Source organism: Manis javanica, chromosome 6 (assembly GCF_040802235.1).
Source record: "Manis javanica isolate MJ-LG chromosome 6, MJ_LKY, whole genome shotgun sequence".
NCBI lineage: Eukaryota > Metazoa > Chordata > Mammalia > Pholidota > Manidae > Manis > Manis javanica.
The window spans coordinates 86,644,256-86,662,292 of record NC_133161.1 but is presented as its reverse complement, the minus strand read 5'-3'; the positions used below and the strand labels follow the sequence as shown (position 1 = coordinate 86,662,292).

General features: G+C 39.6%; 1 protein-coding gene across 19 annotated transcripts in view; it reads left to right on the top strand.

The window, feature by feature from the left end:
• NAPEPLD (N-acyl phosphatidylethanolamine phospholipase D) overlaps positions 1–18,037 on the top strand; it is a 38,738-nt gene that overhangs the window by 7,088 nt on the left and 13,613 nt on the right. For 12 of the 19 annotated variants that reach the window (XM_017644599.3, XM_017644597.2, XM_037012782.2 and 9 more), the window contains one exon: positions 9,229–9,535. In XM_017644599.3, coding sequence (XP_017500088.2) covers positions 9,242–9,535 — 294 coding nt within the window. In that variant the 5' untranslated portion in view covers positions 9,229–9,241. Of the gene's footprint in view, positions 1–1,988; positions 2,052–2,119; positions 2,305–4,237; positions 4,358–9,228; positions 9,536–18,037 lie in introns of those variants that run through there. The other 7 variants (XM_073238968.1, XM_073238965.1, XM_073238966.1 and 4 more) reach the window with 2 other exon arrangements.

Genomic DNA, 18,037 nt, shown 5'->3' with positions numbered 1-18,037 from the left:
CAGAAACACATTGCAGAATTTATTCCCATTCAGTTTGTTGATGCTCTTTCCCTCAGCACCCATATCTTATTAGAGCAGAAATGCAAAATGGAATATGTATCCCGTTAACCCTCATTAAACAGTGCTGAGAACATAATGAGATAGTTCTTGAGGGCTTACTGTGTGCCCAGCACTGGGCCTGGCAGTGTGTACATTTTGTCCAATAAGCTAGTGAATATGCACCAGACAGAGAAACTAAGGCTTAGAAGGATGATAGGTGCACCAAGTTGGGAAGTACTTACTTTAAAATGTTTTAAATTTCTTGTGTTCCCTTTCCTGGTGATATGATTTTTCCTGGTAATAGATTAAAGTTTAGTTTAATTATATCCATTTTTTGATATGTGTTTGTAATTACCACATACTTCCTGGTATTCTTAAATGAATTATACTGAATTGAACTCAGGGATCTCCAAGTTACTTGGAACCTCAAGATTGTATTAGTTGACCTCTTGGGGGTGGTTCGAGGCCTTCCCGCGGACCCGCTGTAACACTCTGCTCTCAGATGGGCTGAGTAGGTCTGACCCCTGCCGTGCCTGGGCCTTGCCTCCTTGTAAAAGCCCCCACTGTTGGTTTGTTTTTTTGTCATTTACCTTTTTCTACATAGGACTGGCAAGGCTGACATCCAGGGCAGAATAATGTCTGTCTTTCTGCTATGCATTTGTCCATGAATCAGGGGCCCCAGTGACCTCCCTGCTTCTTTTGACATCAGCGTCCTTTACCCTGCTGGCTGCACTCAGAGGCTCATGAGACTTTTCAGTGTCACTGACCCCGTGGAGGTCTTTGCTGTCAGTGTGAGCCCCTTGGCATGTACGGGAAAGGCTTCCTTATCATTTCAAGATTTGGGGCTAGTTGTTTTGGAAATGCCTTATTCTAAAGGCAATGATTTTCAGTAGTCAGAGCTGACACTTCTGTAAACCTGGTATTATGCCAAAATCTCTATGGTTGGTTATGCTTTATTTCCCTAAGGGATTTTGAATCCTGTTCAAGGTCAGGGGCTTGTATAGCCTACCCTGCCAAGAGAGCTAGAATTTAGATACAGTAGACATTTAATAAGTGTTTGTTAAACATGGCTTTAAAAATGCTTTCAGTAGAGGCCCTTACAAACTATCCCTGAAGCCTTTTCATAAGGTTGAAAGTCTAATGGCTGTCTGGTGTATCAGATTCATCACAAAATGTCTTCTGAAATATTTCATACTCTGCATCATTGCATGGCCTGCCTGAGAAACCTGTGAAACCACACTTTCTCTAAATAGCTAACTTTGCTGCTCTTGGGTGGGAAATACTGTGCTTCTCCTCCAGCCCAGCTTGGGGAGAGTGGCTGGACATGAGCTACGTTAGCTGGGAACTTTCTGCAGCAGAGTGGAACTCAGGAGGGCAGCCCAAGGCCAGGCCCACGCTGGCTCTTCAGTGCAGCCGGACGGTGTTGGCATTTTAGGGGCGGAGGGGACCCTTTAGGTGTGGCCTTGTCCTCTGGAAGTTAGTGAGTCTAATGGTAATGACTTCTCAAGGCTCCAGAATGCAGCACAGACAGCCCTGACTTCAATGATTTGACTTAACTCTTTTAGACGTTACCATGGTGCAAAGCAATATGCATTCAGTAGACATTGTACTTCAAGTTGTGAATTTGGATCTTCTCCTGGGTTTGCTCATGCTGGCAATCCTCTTGTGAGGCCAGGTGGAGCATGGATGACAAGGATAAACAAGTAGTATGCCCACAGCCGTTGTGTACCCCCACAGCCACTCTGTTTTCACTTCCAGTACATGATTCAGTGAATGGCATGAGATATCCGACACTTTTTAACGTAGGCTTTGTGTTGGATGACTTTTCCCAACTGTAGGCTGATGTGAGTGTTTTGAGCATGTTTAAGGTAGGTGAGGCTGAGCTATGGTGTTCTGTAGGTTAAGTGTATTAAATGCATTTTTGACTTTCATTATTATCAACTTACGAGGGTTTATCAGGAAGAAAAGGAAGATTTGTAGAGTAAAGGTTGGAACCAGAACTGAAGTCAGACGTAAGTGTCAACTTTTCCCCTCATTACCCTCCGCCTCTGTCAGATATCTGAATCCTGAAGACACGTTTCTCCATACCTTCGCTTTTTGGATAATATTTCAGAAATAAACTTTTTGCATAATTGATGTGACAGACAGGAGAGAGAGAGGCCACATTTTGAAAGTATGTTTTTGTTTCGACCTTTGCTTAAGGAAGAGTAAATGAGCATTTCCAGTCATCTAACATACTCAGGAATCTTCAACTTTCAGGAGACGGTAACTGTCATTTCAATATATTATTATTATTTTATGTGTGCTTTCTCTGTGTGCCATAATATGCCATTTTAATGTGACTATCCTAAGATTTCAGTTGTGGTACTGTCAATGGCATATTTAAATAGTAGTTTACATATAGGAAAAATACTCTAGAGGAAGCACCTACTATGTTCATGTATTTTGGTTATTTAAAATCTGTTAATAGCCTGTGAAATGACTTGCAGTTTAATACATTGGATTTTATCAAAATAGCGAAGAATTTTCAAAGCCTTTTACATTCGGTGTTCAAGAACCGTTGTTGTCTTGACTACTTTTTGAAAAGAAAACATGTTCACTACATGGTATCCCCCAGAGTCCAATCATGTTTTGGGTTTATTCCTCTCAAAACTCTAGTCTGAGTCTTTCATGCTTTGGGTAAGTTAGCATTTCTTTGTGATTTATTCATGTCATATGACAGAAAGAAAACAATTGAGTTACAGGTTTGATGTCCTTTACTGAAGGGAAAACAATCCACAGTCTTGAGCAGAGGACCGCACCTGCATAGAGCGCTCTGCCTGGGAGATCAGGGGCAAGAGTGAGTTAGGCCAGGCAGAGGGACACAGGCCGGATTGGCCAGGAGGCCAGATTTCCTCATAAGGTGGGCCCTGTTACCTAGCATAAGCCAGATAAGCCGAGCTGGAGGCTTGAGATTGGTGTTCGCTGGGTTTCCTTGACAGGTGTTCCCCCAAGTGCAGGCTGACGTGAGTTAGTATCTGTGGACTGTGCCGGCCCCAGGCAGCCTGCAGTTTGTGGGTCCTGACATCCACATTAACTTTGTCATTTATTAAAGTAATTTTTTCTGTAATCAGAGGAGCACTTTAAAAGACAAATTTAATGTTTTAACACAAGAAAATACTGTGATTGTTATAAAAAATAAACTCTTATAAAAGTACTTTATATAAAATAAGGCAAGAAAAATTTCAGCAATCTGGGATTTTTTTTTTTTTGAGAGGGCATCTCTCATATTTATTGATCAAATGGTTGTTAACAACAATAAAATTCTGTATAGGCGACTCAATGCTCAATGCACAATCATTAATCCACCCCAAGCCTAATTCTTGTCAGTCTTCAATCTTCTGAAGCATAGCGAACAAGTTCTTACATGGTGAACAAATTCTTACATAGTGAATAAGTTCTTACATGGTGAACAGTACAAGGGCAGTCATCACAGAAACTTTCGGTTTTGATCACGCATTATGAACTATAAACAATCAGGTCAAATATGAATGCAATCTGGGATTTTAAGTCTAAAATTCTAGAATGTTATCTTTCATCATCTCAAGTGGTTCAGAAGGCTCTATTTATCATATTTACTCTTCTACTGAATATAAATAATAGTAGTAATGACAGTTTGCATTTGTATAGCACTTTGAAGTACTAACCTATGTCGTCATTGCTGCTCATTACAGTCCTTCAAGGAGATATTAGGAAGTTTTCATCTTTAACAGCTGAGTAAGCCCAAGTTTAGAGACAGTTAAGTTGCTCTCCAAGCTAATACCTCTAATTAATAGTGGAACTGGTGTTCTGTCATCCAGACTCCCAACTAATGTTCTTCCTACTTTTGTGAAGATATGTTTGGTGAGATATATAATTTATGTATACACATATCGAAATGTGTATTATGTATATGTATAAACACATGTATACTAATTCTAACTAATATGTCTTTGACTCAATAATTGTTATTAAAAGTTGCCATATCTGATTTTTAGTGTGCTCCTAGGCACTGAATATTAGGCTATTTGCTTTCTTTAGCTTTTTAGCAAAACTGCTTGTTAAGTCAATAAAGTGAGTTGAAAATGAAATTCACTGATAACAGACAATGCAGTACTTTCTTTCTTGATGTATGTTATGTACATACCTCCCACAGAACATTTTCTCTTTCATTATCCAGTGTATTTCCTATGCTTGGACATTGCTGCCTTCCCACCAGTGTCCCTAACTGCCCATGGAGGGTTAACACCAGTCTCCAGGGAAATCTGTATTGCATGTGAAGGATGGGGACAGTTAAAATGTAAGCCCTTTGCAGACACTTCAATGGATTGAAATAGTTTCACCAGCTGTGTTATCTAACATTGTATTGAAGGGATCCTTTTCTTCAATAAAAAGAGAGCAAATATAAAATTGTGAATTTAGTGTTATTTAAGATATCTGCAAAAACAGTTCTGCATATTTTCCAGATATACTGTCTGCATTTTTGTCTGTATGTAATGGATAGTTGCTCAATTAGTATTTATTAAATGTCAACTCTAGGAATGATGATTTGCAAAGTCAAGATTTATGAGTATGTTGAAGTCCCAAACATACATTGTACTAGTGTAAATTTTTTCTTTACTTTTTTAAAATGATAAGCCATGAGTACAGTTCCAGGTAGCTGGCAAATCTAAATGTCAAAGAAAGAAAGGATGCAACATTTGCTTTTGAAATAGAGAAGTCTTATTTTTTTAAAGCATTTACCCACGTGTGCAGTTACTGAAGTAAAATATTTGTACTTGGCGGATTTGCCTTCAGTAAATGTCACAACCCAGAGCTTATAGTTAGGGATGTGGGGGTAACCTCTGCTATTAAGTAGACAATCTTCACAGAAATGTGGAGAATGTAGTTAGTTGATAGTTACTAGATGGAATATGTAGGCCTTTTTGTAGCAAATTGCTCTCTAAAAATGAACATTTATATTAGTTGTTGTAATGCTTTGTGACCTCTAAATTTGTTTCTGGGTTTTAGCTTTGTAGTACAAACTGAGCAGTTGTTCACAAAGTTGGCTGTTGTTCACAGAGGAAAGGAGGGTCAGCAAACTAAGTACGGTTCTGATTTTACTGAATCACCAAGGCTAATGTTTTCAATCTTGTTCTCAAATATGTATTTCCATGTATAAAATGGTGTATTTTTCAAGACATGTTTTATTGACAGTTGAACACCACTGATATCAGGATGTGCAATACACTGCATGACACTGTTACAATTGATAGTATTTTTACTTTGTTAGTGGCACATAAAATAACACTGTGCCAACTTACCATTCATGATGTCTTCAATTGGATGAAAATCAGTGTGATGGCAAGTTCTTTATCTAGTTTTAAACCTCTTTTTGAAACAGGTTTACAGTTTGTATGCACTCATGAGTATGTTCATCGCCTGTCACTACTAGCCAGAAGTCAAGGCAGAATTTTCTCTTACATTGTTAACTCTGTATATATATATATATATATAATATATATATATAATGTATATATAATAAGAAATAACTGGGGAATTTGCTACATTTAATTAGCAGCCTAGCTATATTAAGGGGTTTGTCTGAGTTTGCAAATCTGAAAACTAGTTAATATTAGTACTGTACATAGAACCCACTCTTCTTCATTTCTAGTTTTCCTATCATTTTATCTTTGATGTTTAAAGATGACCCTTGGGAGATTGTTGCTGTATCCACTAGAGAGTGACTGGAAGACTGATATTTGATGAGAAGCCTTTTAAGCACCAGCCCTCGAGCAGGCTCCATACATTTTCATGGGCAGCTGTTCACTGAGCTTGTTATTTTGCACATTTACTGAATGGACTTCCAGCACTTTCCTCCAAAAGAACAAGTCTAGATTGTCGTGGTTCAGGGTGTAATGTCCTTCTGTTCCTTTGTATCATTTCACAGTTTAATTGCATAGTGTGAAATGCTGTGTCATCATGCTCACAGTGTGTTGCTTGAACGACTTTGACGGTAGTATGCAATCCTGCGAGCATTCATGCCCATATTCTCCCTTCTCCCACCAAGGATATTTAAAAAATCATGTGCCAATGCCCTGTGACCCAGTAGGTGGCCCTGAGGTGGGAGCATTGTGCGTAGGAGGAAAGATTCAGGCCCTGTGTTTGGAGCAGAGGAGAGGAGGACCAGAAACTTACCTTTAAGGACTGTCGTGATCCTTGCCCTCATTCTGAGAACAAAGGAATCCGTTGGAGGTTTTTCCTTTTTGTTTGTTTGCTTGGTTGTTTTTTTATATCAGATTTACCTAAAGAAGGATCACTCCTGAAGACCGGGTTTGGTGTGCTAGGGGGAGGGAGTTTTAACAGAGCATGGCTATTTGGCAAAAAGAACTGTTTCCATGGATTGGAGTGAGAGCCTGAGTGGATGGAAGGTAAGAAAATGGGGACAGTGTGAACAGACAACTTTGAAAAAGTTTATTGTCCAGTACAAAGAAAGGCCACTGAACCCATTTGTCACTGATTTTACTCTCCAGGCCTCTGGAACCCTCTGTTTTCTTTCTTTCACTTTTATCATCCCAAAGCAACCTGGACGGGGTCATCCACTTGCCCGGGGGTCAGTGAGCACTTCTGCTGGGACTCATGCTTCCCAGGACCTCAAGTCCCCGGGCTCAGAATCCACCTTCTCCTCCCATCTGCACACTGATTCCTTTGCTGGGTGACTCCCTCCACTTCTTCCCCACGCCTCCCCCCACCCTGCCCCACCTAGTCCAAGGTCTGCGACCCACCAGAGACTGTCAAGTGTCGTGATTCAGCTTCTTTATTGGCTTGGATTTACTCAGCGTTTTCCTCTGTCACCTTTGACTGGCTGCTGCCTACCTCTTAGTGCGTCAGACAAAACATGGGGACTATAGTACCTACCCTGAAGTTCTGGTAGGAGCGTTTATATAAATGAAATGTGTGAACATGTAGCCTAGAGCTTTGGTTATTAGTAGATGCTCTGGGTTCTATTTCCTACTCACTCATTAATCTCCCTGGCTCCAGGTTTTAGCCACCCCTTTGGTTTTTATCTTGCTAACCATAGTTGTCTTCTCTGAATGTAACCCTTATTAAGCACTTTCAGTTTTTCTTCATTGCCTGCAGTGCAGCCAAACACGAGTGTTTCAGTCCAGGCCCCAAATCTGGTCCCATCCTTTACAGGCCAACCTTCATACCTTCCTCATCAACTCTCACAAGCTTCTCGGCAGCTTCTGTCCCAGCTACAGTGGACGATGAGATGTTTAAAAACCTGTTTTGACTATGCTTTTGTCAGAGCAAATTAGAGCTCCCTCTTCTCCTTTCTCCTCATCCTCTGTTTAAAACAATGTGCCAAAAACTTTAAATAGTCGGTGGAATTATATATGTATTTGCATGTGTATAACATGCACGCACACACATGAAGTGTATCATCACCAAGGGTGGCATGAGGTCAGCTCTGCCATCTGTTAGATATGTTATTTTGTCAGGAAAGAGTTTAAAGTCTCTAAACTTGTGTGTTTACATATGTTAAATGGAGTTTAAATAGATGGTCTTTTTTTTTTTTTTCTTTGTAAAGGCCGAGCCTGAGCTTAATTATAACCCAGGTAGAGTGATTGTGTGAGAACTGAGATGACTCACTTGGATCCTTTGCTTTTTGATAGAATTTAAAGAAGTTAGATAGATGACTGATTAGCAGGATTAAGGAAAAAAGAGTTAGCATTTGGTGAGTGGCCAGCTCTTTCTGTACGTATGTCATTGAAATCCTTTGAAACCCCCATGAGGTAAGTAGGTACTTCACAGCTGAGAAATCTGGGACTGGAAAGGCTGTTCCTCGATGGGGTAGAAAGCTAGATGTCCCCCATAGAGCAATGTGGGGGCAGCAGAGTGTGGCCTCAGCTTTTATCACCTGTGGCTTTTTTTCTTCATATCAATTATTCTCCAGACCGTAGACAATTTACACCGAACAGTTTGGAAAAAAAAAAAAGTTTGGTTCCATGTACTTGTCTACCTTGGGGTTTGCATTCTTTCCCTTTCTCTCCTGGACAGTATTTCTGTTTAAACACCATTAATTGTAGCCATAAAACCATTTGGCTTTGTTATTGTGCTTATTTTCTTAGGGTTATGAGGTGTATTATTTGTATGAGTGGAATTTAAACTAGACAGAAAGCAAATATTTGTTTAGAATATTAGGAAAGAAGTAAAGTTCATGCGTATTCTTGATGCATTATTTTTCAGTTGTATGTGTCTGGAGTCCAGTGTAGTTCAGGGTTAAGGATTTCAGTGCCTTGAGTTACGTGGTGGCAGTAGGTAGTCAGTAGCAGTAATAATAAGGTTAGCAGCACCAGTTAACATTTTTGAGCTGTTATGTGCATACATGTTATATTTGTTATATATGTTTCTACATATATACAAGTGCTTTATTTATATTAGCTTTTCAAATCCTCTCAGCAACCCTTAGGGGCAGGCAGTGTTATATCTCCACTTTATAGATGAAGCAATTGGGGCACAGAGAGGGTAAGAAACTTACCTAAAGCCACACAGCTAGGATGTATACTGTGCTGACTTGGCAGTTCTAAATCTGAGTGAATTCAAATTTGTGTTGTTCACCACTTAAATACATTTTTGAAATGTCTCTCAATTTGTGCTATCTCCTTTCCTTGCTTTTGGTCTCTACTTTTAGGAGTGTTGGTAACAGGTTATCTTCAAAGTAAAAATAAGTAGGCCCAGTGAGTTATATGTAAATCACTTGGATTACTGAAGTATCTTCAGGGAACTAAGGCCTTTCTTCTTAGTATGTGTTATTAACAATAATATTTTTAAAATTCAGGTATGAAAATGTTACAGAATCTTGAAGGTGCTTTATTCTATAAGATATCACTGAAATGGAAAATTTCATGTTTAAATGCTGACTGGTGGAGTAGGCTGTTTTGGATTGGAGCAGATAAGGAATTTTTAAAAGGTTTGGAAGGAATAGGCAGAGCAAACATCTTTTCTGTTTAGCAAGCAGTAATATTGGATTCTAAATTGTATTTTGTGGGAAGAAGGTTTGAGCTAATAGCGATAGTGTTTTTATAAGACTGAGGGCATTTTTATTGGGTACAAAATAATACTATGTGATTTGATGCCTTTATGTTAAACTCACTATTCCTGCCCACCCCCCACCTTTTTTATTTCCAGGTCTGCAAAGGACATGGATGAAAATGAGAGCGACCAGCCCCTGATGACAAGCAGCCAATATCCTAAAGAAGTAGTAAGAAAACGCCAAACTTCAGCACGGAATTCTGGAGAAAGTGATTCTTCTAGATTTTCCAGGAAAAGTTTCAAACTGGATTATAGACTAGAGGAAGATGTAACTAAATCAAAGAAAGGGAAGGATGGGAGATTTGTTAACCCTTGGCCGACATGGAAGAATATCTCTATTCCACATGTTCTCAGATGGCTGATAATGGAAAAAGATCACAGTAGTGTTCCGGGTTCCAGAGAGGTAGTGTTTGGCTTGAGCACTCTGTGTTTACCCGTAATATGTATGTCATTTAACTCTGTGAACTGTATCAGGACATTCTAGTCAGCTAATTGAGCCTGAGTTAAAAGTCCTAGGGCTGGGTTCTGGGGAGATGAAGGGAATAAAGTGCTCTCAGGCTGATAGTTCAGCAGCAAAATGCATGCATGAATAACCAGCTGGTCTGGTGGCAGGTTGGGGTCAGGGCCGCAGGCTTTAGAAGTACAGGAAGGAAGCAGTTCTGACTGGTGGGCTTGGAAATGGCTTCACAGAGGAGGCAGTATTTGAGCTGGGCCTAGAATGAGAAAATATTTCAGCAGTGCTTTTCCGGGTGGATGATGGCATTACCACATCGCAAAAGTGGGAAGGGGCATGAATGTCCTGGAAGGCAGTGGCCTGAGGTGTGTTTGGGATGTGGGTTGTGTTCAGTCACGGCCAAGAGTGCATGGCTTTTCATCCTTGGAAAAGCTGCTAAAGCTGCAGAAGAAATACTAGGTAATTCCCAGACCTTTAAAAGTTGGCAATAGTCCTTTAAATATGCTAGTTTTACTTAAGATGAGACATCCCAACATCAGGCACCCAGCTTATTAGATGAATGAGCCCGTGTTGGGTCCAAAGTCTTAACACCTTTTTCTCCCTCCTTAGTTTCTTGCTGTCTCCACCTCCTATCTCCCTTAGCCTCTCTTTCACACTAATCCCTGTCCTACCAGGTTTTGTGGGGAATTGAGATGAAGAACCTGACGTTGGGAGATGGGGGGTGGCTGGGAAAGAGTGGGGCGTCCCAGAGGCAGGAGGGGAAGTGGGTGGTGGTGGATCTGTTTACCTTGGTAAGTGTGTCCATTTTTCTTTAAAGGATATGGGATAAAAAACTGATATTATCACTGATGCTATGCAATGTTGATAGTATTAATCCTAGTGAACAGGATTAATAGTATTAATCCTAGTGAACAGAAAAACAGACTTAATATTTTTTTTTCTAGCACTTTTTTAGCATGAGGCAGGACATTGATAAACCCTTTTATATCTTTCAGTTTTGAGGATGGGAGGAACAAGAAAGTTTTTTCCCCCTGGAAACCCCCATATGAAGGCGAACATGGACTGGAGTTGGGAAGAAGGGCATTAGGGCAGGAGGTTGCCATGGGTAGGCTCCTGTTGGGGTAAACTTCACCCTGGTTTTGGGGCCACGGCTTCCAAGAAGGCAGAGGTAGCAATGGCGTCTTCAGTTTTGTTTTGTCTCAAAGAGGAAGTGAGTGACCACTTGAAGGTATAAGTAAGTACATCTCTGTACGCTAATGATTTGGAGATACTGTAGGAGCTGGGTAGAACCACTGGGAACTTGCCTGGCTAGTGGTTCTTAAGCTCTTTGGGATGCTGGCCCCTTTTGAAAATCTGATAGAGCTGAGAACCCTCTTCTTAGGGAAATATATGCATATGCATAAACACACTGCCTTTTACTGTAATTGGAGGGAGTTCATGGACCCTCTCAAGCCTGTTCATTCACTCACTCATTCTTTTTTTTTTAAGACAGTTTTATTAAGGTATTATTGATATATACTCTTATGAAGGTTTCACTTGAAAAACGGTGTTACATTCACCCATATTATCGAATCCCCTCCCATACACCATTGCAGTCACTGTCATCAGTGTAGTAAGATGCCACAGAATCACTATTTGACTTCTCTGTGCTACACTGTCTTCCCTGTGGCCCCCCCCTATAGACCATGTGTGCCAATTATAATACCCCACAATTTCCTTCTCCCTCTCCATCTGCCCTCCCCACCCCTCCCCTTTGGTAACTACTAGTCCCTTGGAATCTGTGAGTCTGTTGCTATTTTGTTCCTTCAGTTTTGCTTCATCATTATACTCCACAAATGAGGGAAATCATTTGGCATTTGTCTTTCTATGCTTGGCTTATTTCACTGAGCATAATGTCCTCCAGCTCCATCCATGTTGTTGCAAATGGTAGGATTTGTTTCTTTCTTATGGCTGAATAGTATTCCATTGTGTATATGTACCACCTCTTCTTTATCCATTCATCTACTGATGGACACTTAGCTTGCCTCCATACCTTGGCTATTGTAAATAGTGCTGCAATAAACATAGGGGTGCATATGTCTTTTTGAATCTGAGAAGTTGTGTTCTTTGGGTAAATTCCTAGGAGTAGAATTCCCGGGTCAAATGGTATTTCTATTTTTAGTCTTTTGAGGAACCTCCTATTGCTTTCCAAAATGGTTGAACTAGCACACATTCCCACCAGTAGTGTAGGAGGGTTCCCCTTTCTCTGCATGCTTGCCAGCATTTGTACTTAGCCTTTTTGATGCTGGCCATCCTTACTGTTGTGAGGTGATATCTCATGGTGGTTTTAATTTACATTTCCCGGATAATTAGCAATATGGAGCATCTTTTCATGTGCCTGTTGGCCATCTGAATTTCTTCTTTGGAGAAGTGTCTGTTCATATCCTCTGCCCATTTTTTAATCGGGTTATTTTCTTTTTGGTTGTTGAAGCATGTGAATTCTTTATTATTTTGAATGTTAACCCCCTGTTAGATATGTCATTTACAAATATATTCTTCCATACTGTAGGATGGACTTTTTGTTCTATTGATGGTGTCCTTTGCTGTGCAAAAGCTTTTTAGCTTAATGTAGTCCCATTTGTTCATTTTTGCTTTTGTTTCCCTTGCCCAAGGAGATGCATTCAGGAAAAAGTTGCTCTTGTTTCTATTCAGGAGATTTTTGCATATGTTGTCTTCTAAGAGTTTTATAGTTTCATGACTTAGATTCAGGTCTTTGATCCATTTCAAGTTTACTTTTGTGTATGGGGTTACACAATAATCCCGTTTCATTCTCTTACATGTAGCTGTCCAGTTTTGCCACCACCAGCTAGCTGTTGAAGAGGCTGTCATTTCCCCATTGTATATCCATGGTTCCTTTATCATATATTAATTGACCATATATGCTTGGGTTTATATCTGGGCTCTCTAGTCTATTCCATTGGTCTATGGGTCTGTTCTTGTGCCAGTACCAAATTCTCTTGATTACTGTTGCTTTGTAGTAGAGCTTGAAGTCAGGGAGCATAATTCCCCCCCACTTTATTCTTCCTTCTCAGGACTGCTTTGGCTATTCAGGGTCTTTTGTGGTTCCATATGAATTTTAGAACTATTTGCTCTAGTACTTTGAAGAATGCTGTTGGTATTTTGATAGGGACTGTATTGAATCTGTAGATTGCTTTAGGCAGAATGGCCATTTTGACAATATTAATTCTTCCTTTCCATGAGCACGGGATGTGTTTCCATTTATTGGTATCTTCTTTAATTTCTCTCATGAATGTCTTGTAGTTTTCAGAGTATAAGTCTTTCACTTCCTTGGTTAGGTTTATTCTTAGGTATTTTATTCTTTTGATGCCGTTGTGAATGGAAATTTTTCCTGATTTCTCTTTCTGATAGTTCAACATTAGTGTATAGGAATGCAACAGATTTCTGTGTATTAATTTTGTGTCCCACAACTTTGCTGAATTCAGTTATTAGATCTAGTAATTTTGGAGTGGATTCTTTAGGGTTTTTATATACAATATCATGTCATCTTCAAACAAGGACAGTTTGACTTCTTCCTTGCCAATCTTGATGCCTTTTATTTCTTTGTGCTGTCTGATTGCTGTGGCCAGGACCTCCAGTACTATGTTGAATAGAAGTGGGGAAAGTGGGCATCCCTGTCTTGATCCTGATCTTAAAGGAAAAGCTTTCAGCTTCTCGCTGTTAAGTATGATGTTGGCTGTGGGTTTGTCTTATATGGCCTTTATTATGTTGAGGTACTTGCCCTCTATACCCATTTTGTTGAGAGTTTTTATCATGAATGGATGTTGAATTTTGTTGAATGATTTTTAAGCATCTATGGAGATGATCATGTGATTTTTGTCCTTTTTGTTGATGTAGTAGATGATATTGATGGATTTTTGAATGTTGTACCATCCTTTCATCCCTGGGATGAATCCCACTTGATCATGATGGATGATATTTTTGATGTATTTTTGAATTTGGTTTGTTAATATTTTATTGAGTATTTTTTTTTAATTGAGTATTTTTGCTTCTATGTTCATTAGTGATATTGTTCTGTAATTTTCTTTTTTTGGGTTGTCTTTGCCTGCTTTTGGTATTAGAATGATATTCCCTCCTCTTCTACTTTTCGGAAAACTTTAAGGAGGATGGGTATTAGGTCTTCACTAAACGTTTCATAAAATTTAGCAGTGAAACCATCTTGTCCAGGAATTTTGTTCTTAGGTAATTTTTTGATTACCAATTCAATTTCTTTGCTGGTAATTGGTCTATTCAGATTTTCTGTTCCTTCCTGGCTCAGCCTTGGAAAGTTGTATTTTTCTAGAAAGTTGTCCATTTCTTCTAGGTTATCCGGTTTGTTAGCTATAATTTTTCATAGTATTCTCTCATAATTCTTTGTATTTCTGTGGTGTCTGTAGTGATTTTTCCTTTCTCATTTCTGATTCTTTTTATGTGTGTAGACTCTCTTTTTTTTTTCTTGATAAGTCTGGCTAGGGGTTTATCTATTTTGTTTATTTTCTCAAAGAAACAGCTCCTACTTTCATTGATTCTTTCTATTGTTTTATTCTTCTCAATTTTATTTATTTTTGCTTTAATCTTTATTATGTCCCTCCTTCTACTGACTTTGGGCCTCATTTGTTCTTCCTTTTCTAGTTTCATTAATTATGAGTTTAGACTGTTCATTTGGGATTGTTCTTCTTTCCTGATGTAGGCCTGTATTGCAATATATTTCCCTCTTAGCATGGCCTTCTCTGTGTCCCACAGATTTTTGCAGTGTTGAATTATTTTTGTCATTTGTCTCCATATATTGCTTGATCTCTGTTTTTATTTGGTCATTGATCCATTGATTATTTAGTAGCATGTTATTAAGCCTCCATGTGTTTGTGGTCTTTTTCATTTTGTACCTTCATGTTCTGAGGAGCTGGTTGGTACAATTTCAGTCTTTTTGAATTTACTGATATTCTTTTTGTGGCCTAGTATATGATATATTGTTGAAAATGTCCCATGTGCACTTGAGAAGAATGTGTATCCTGCTGCTTTTGGATGAAGTGTTCTGTAGATGTCTGTTAGGTCCATCTGTTCTAATGTGTTGTTCAATGCCTCTGTCTCCTTACTTATTTTCTATATGGTTGATCTGTCCTTTAGAGTGAGTGGAGTGTTGAAGTCTCCTGGAATGAATGTATTGCATTCTATTTCCCTCTTTAATTTTATTAGTATTTGCTCCTGTGTTGGGTGCATAGATATATATAATGGTTATATCCTCTTGTTGGACTGGCTCCTTTAACATTATATAACATCCTTCTTTGTCTCTTGTTACTTTATTTGTTTTGAAGTCTGTTTTGTCTGATGCAAGTACTGTAACTCCTGCTTTGTTCTCCCTATTAGTTGCATGAAAAATCTTTTTCCATCCCTTTACTTTTAGTCTGTGTATGTCTTTGTGTTTGAAGTGAGTTTCTTGTAGGCAGCATATAGATTGGTCTTGTTTTTTTATCCATTCAGTGACTCTGTGTCTTTTGATTGGTGCATTCAGACTGTTTACGTTTAGGGTGATTATCGATAGGTATGTACTTATTGCCATTGCAGGCTTTGGATTCATGGTTACCAAAGGTTCAAGGGTAATTCCTTTACTATCTAACATTCTAATTTAACTCACTTTGTCTGCTATCACAAACACAACCTAAAAGTTCTTTTTTATTTTTCCTCCTTTTTCTTCCTCTTCCATTCTTTGTATGTTATGAATCATATTCTGTACTCTTTGTCTATCCCTTGGGTGACATCTATTTAGCCTTAGGAATACTTACATCTATAGGAGTCTCTCCAGAATGTACTGTAGAGGTGGTTTGTGGGAAGTAAATTATCTCAGCTTTTGCTTATCTGAAAATTGTTTAACTCTCCTTCAAATTTAAATGATAACCTTGATGGGTAGAGTATTCTTGGTTCAAGGCCCTTCTGCTTCATTGCATTAAATACATCATACCACTTCCTTCTGGCCTGTAAGGTTTCTGTTGAGAAATCTGATGATAGCCTGATGGGTTTTCCTTTGTATGTGATCTTTTTTTCTCTCTAGCTGCTTTCAAAAGTCTATCTTTATCCTTGATTTTGCCATTTTAATTATTATATGTCTTGATGTTGTCTTCCTTGGGTCCCTTGTGTTGGGAGATCTGTGGGCTTCCATGGTCTGAGAGACTATTTTCTTCCCCAGCTTGGGGAAGTTTTCAGCAATTATTTCTTCAAAGACACTTTCTATTCCTTTTTCTCTCTCTTCTTCTTCTGCTACCCCTATAATGTGAATATTGTTCCATTTGGATTGGTCACACAGTTCTCTTAATATTCTTTCATTCTTAGAGATTATTTTTTCTCTCTGTGCCTCAGCTTCTTTGTATTCCTCTTTAATTTCTATTCCATTTACTGTCTCTTCTACTACATCTAATCTACTTTTGAATCCCTCTATTGTATGTTTCATTTCAGATATGGAATTTCTTAATTATTAAGTCTCTGTCTTAAATTTATTTCTGAGTTCTTGAATATTTTTCTGTACCTCCATAAGCATGTTTATAATTTTTATTTTGAACTCTCTTTCAGGAAGATTGGTGAATTCAGTTTCATTTGGCCCTTTTCCTGGGGTTTGTGAGATTTTCGTCTGAACCAGGTTCTTTTGACATTTCATATTTCTATGTGGTGCCCACTAGTGCCCTGAAGCTATAGTCTGTGGAGCTGCTCAGCCCCTAGTATGAGGTTGGGGGTTGTAGGGGAGTGGAGCTGGTGCCTGGGAAGTGGAAAGGTCTGTTTCCTGATTGCCCTCTGTGGTGCCTGTGTCCGGTGTCAAAGCCAGTGGGCAGAGCACACAGGTGTAAGCCTCTGTGCTTTGCATCTCTAGCTGTTGCAGGTGGGGCCTCCCTCTGGCTGGCCTGATGCCAGCACAGTGACTGGTGGTTTGCAAACTGGTGCTGACAGGCTAGGAGGAAGGCTCAGCAGGCTACTTGTCCAGTGGGGGGCCTCGGAGCTGAGTTGGCAGTCAGGGGGATGGAGCACCTGAAGCTCTTCGAAGTTCGCAACCTGCTGGGCAGAGCGTGCCCAGACAACCTTTTCCAGCTCCCTTCTCCCGTGCAACAAGCTCTGTGTAAATCCCACCCCTTCAGCATTCCTCAGCTGCTAGGAAGCCTCTCAGACCACCCGCCTTTGCTATGTCCCAGAGCGGCCGGGTGTGCATCCCCTCCTCCACAGATGGCCAGACTCTCAGTCTCTCAAGCACTCCGCTTGTCCCAGCTTCCCAACATCCAGAGCACCACACAATGAAGGTTTCTGCTCGCAAAGCAGATCTCCAGGGCTAGGTATTCAGTAGTCCCAGGCCTCCACCCCCTCCCCCACTCAGTTTCTCTTCCTCCTGCCCATGAGCTGCGGTGGGGGAAGTGCCTGGAACACACTGGATCAAGGCTTTTGTACGTTACCCTGTTTCGTGAGGTCTGCTCTGTTTGTGAGGTCTGTATGCAGTCTGGTTCAGCTTTCTTTCCTGTTGCTGTTTTAGGGTTAGTTGTATTAACTGTATGTTTGTACTATTTGTGGTTTTGGGAGGAGTTCTCTGTCTCACCTCTGATGCACCCATCTTCAATCTCCCACTCACTCATTCTTTTAGTCGGTATTTATTGAGTATCTGCTGTGTGCCAGACCACTGTTCCGGGTGCTAGAGATAAGAGCCCTGAGCAAAGCAGACACCCCCTGGCCATAGGTTAAGGGAAGGAGAGAGGCAGTAAACAAAAAGTCAATTAGGTAGTATGTTAAAAGATGATTTAGTACTTCCAAGAATAATGCTCAGAAAGCAGGGTGATGGAGGTGGGAGTGGAATTTTTGAGCTTCCTTTTTTTTTTTTTTAAGGAAAATGTCAAAGGAGGTGGTGATATGTACCACTTAAATTCAGCATCATATAAAAGAGAACAGGAGCACTTTGGCCCTATTCCAGTTTATATTTTATTTATCTCTAACCTTCACCTTTATTTCCCCCTTGTTTTCAGTGAAAGCCTAGGACTAGCTAGATCAGATGCATGTTGACAGATGTTGTTTTCATGGTAACTGTAACTCAGTCCATATTTAATCCCTCTGAATTGTCAGAATTGCTGACTTTTAACCAACTCCTAAATATGATTGTCTACGTTTTCTAGAAAACAAAAAACCAAAATATATATTAAGATCCATGTAAAGAACATCTGCTTCAAATCAGTGGGTCAATTCAAACTTGAATCAGAGTTCTGGAAGTTGTTTTTGTTAGACATTGGGAGGCCTTATTAAACACAACCTCAGATTGTTTTAGAAGGAGACAGGGCAATAGATACATAGGATCACAATGACTAAATATTACACAATTTCAATCATTATTTAGGTATTAGAAATGAAAGTATTTTGGAAGAAACATAAGATTAAAGGATAAATTTACTAATAGAA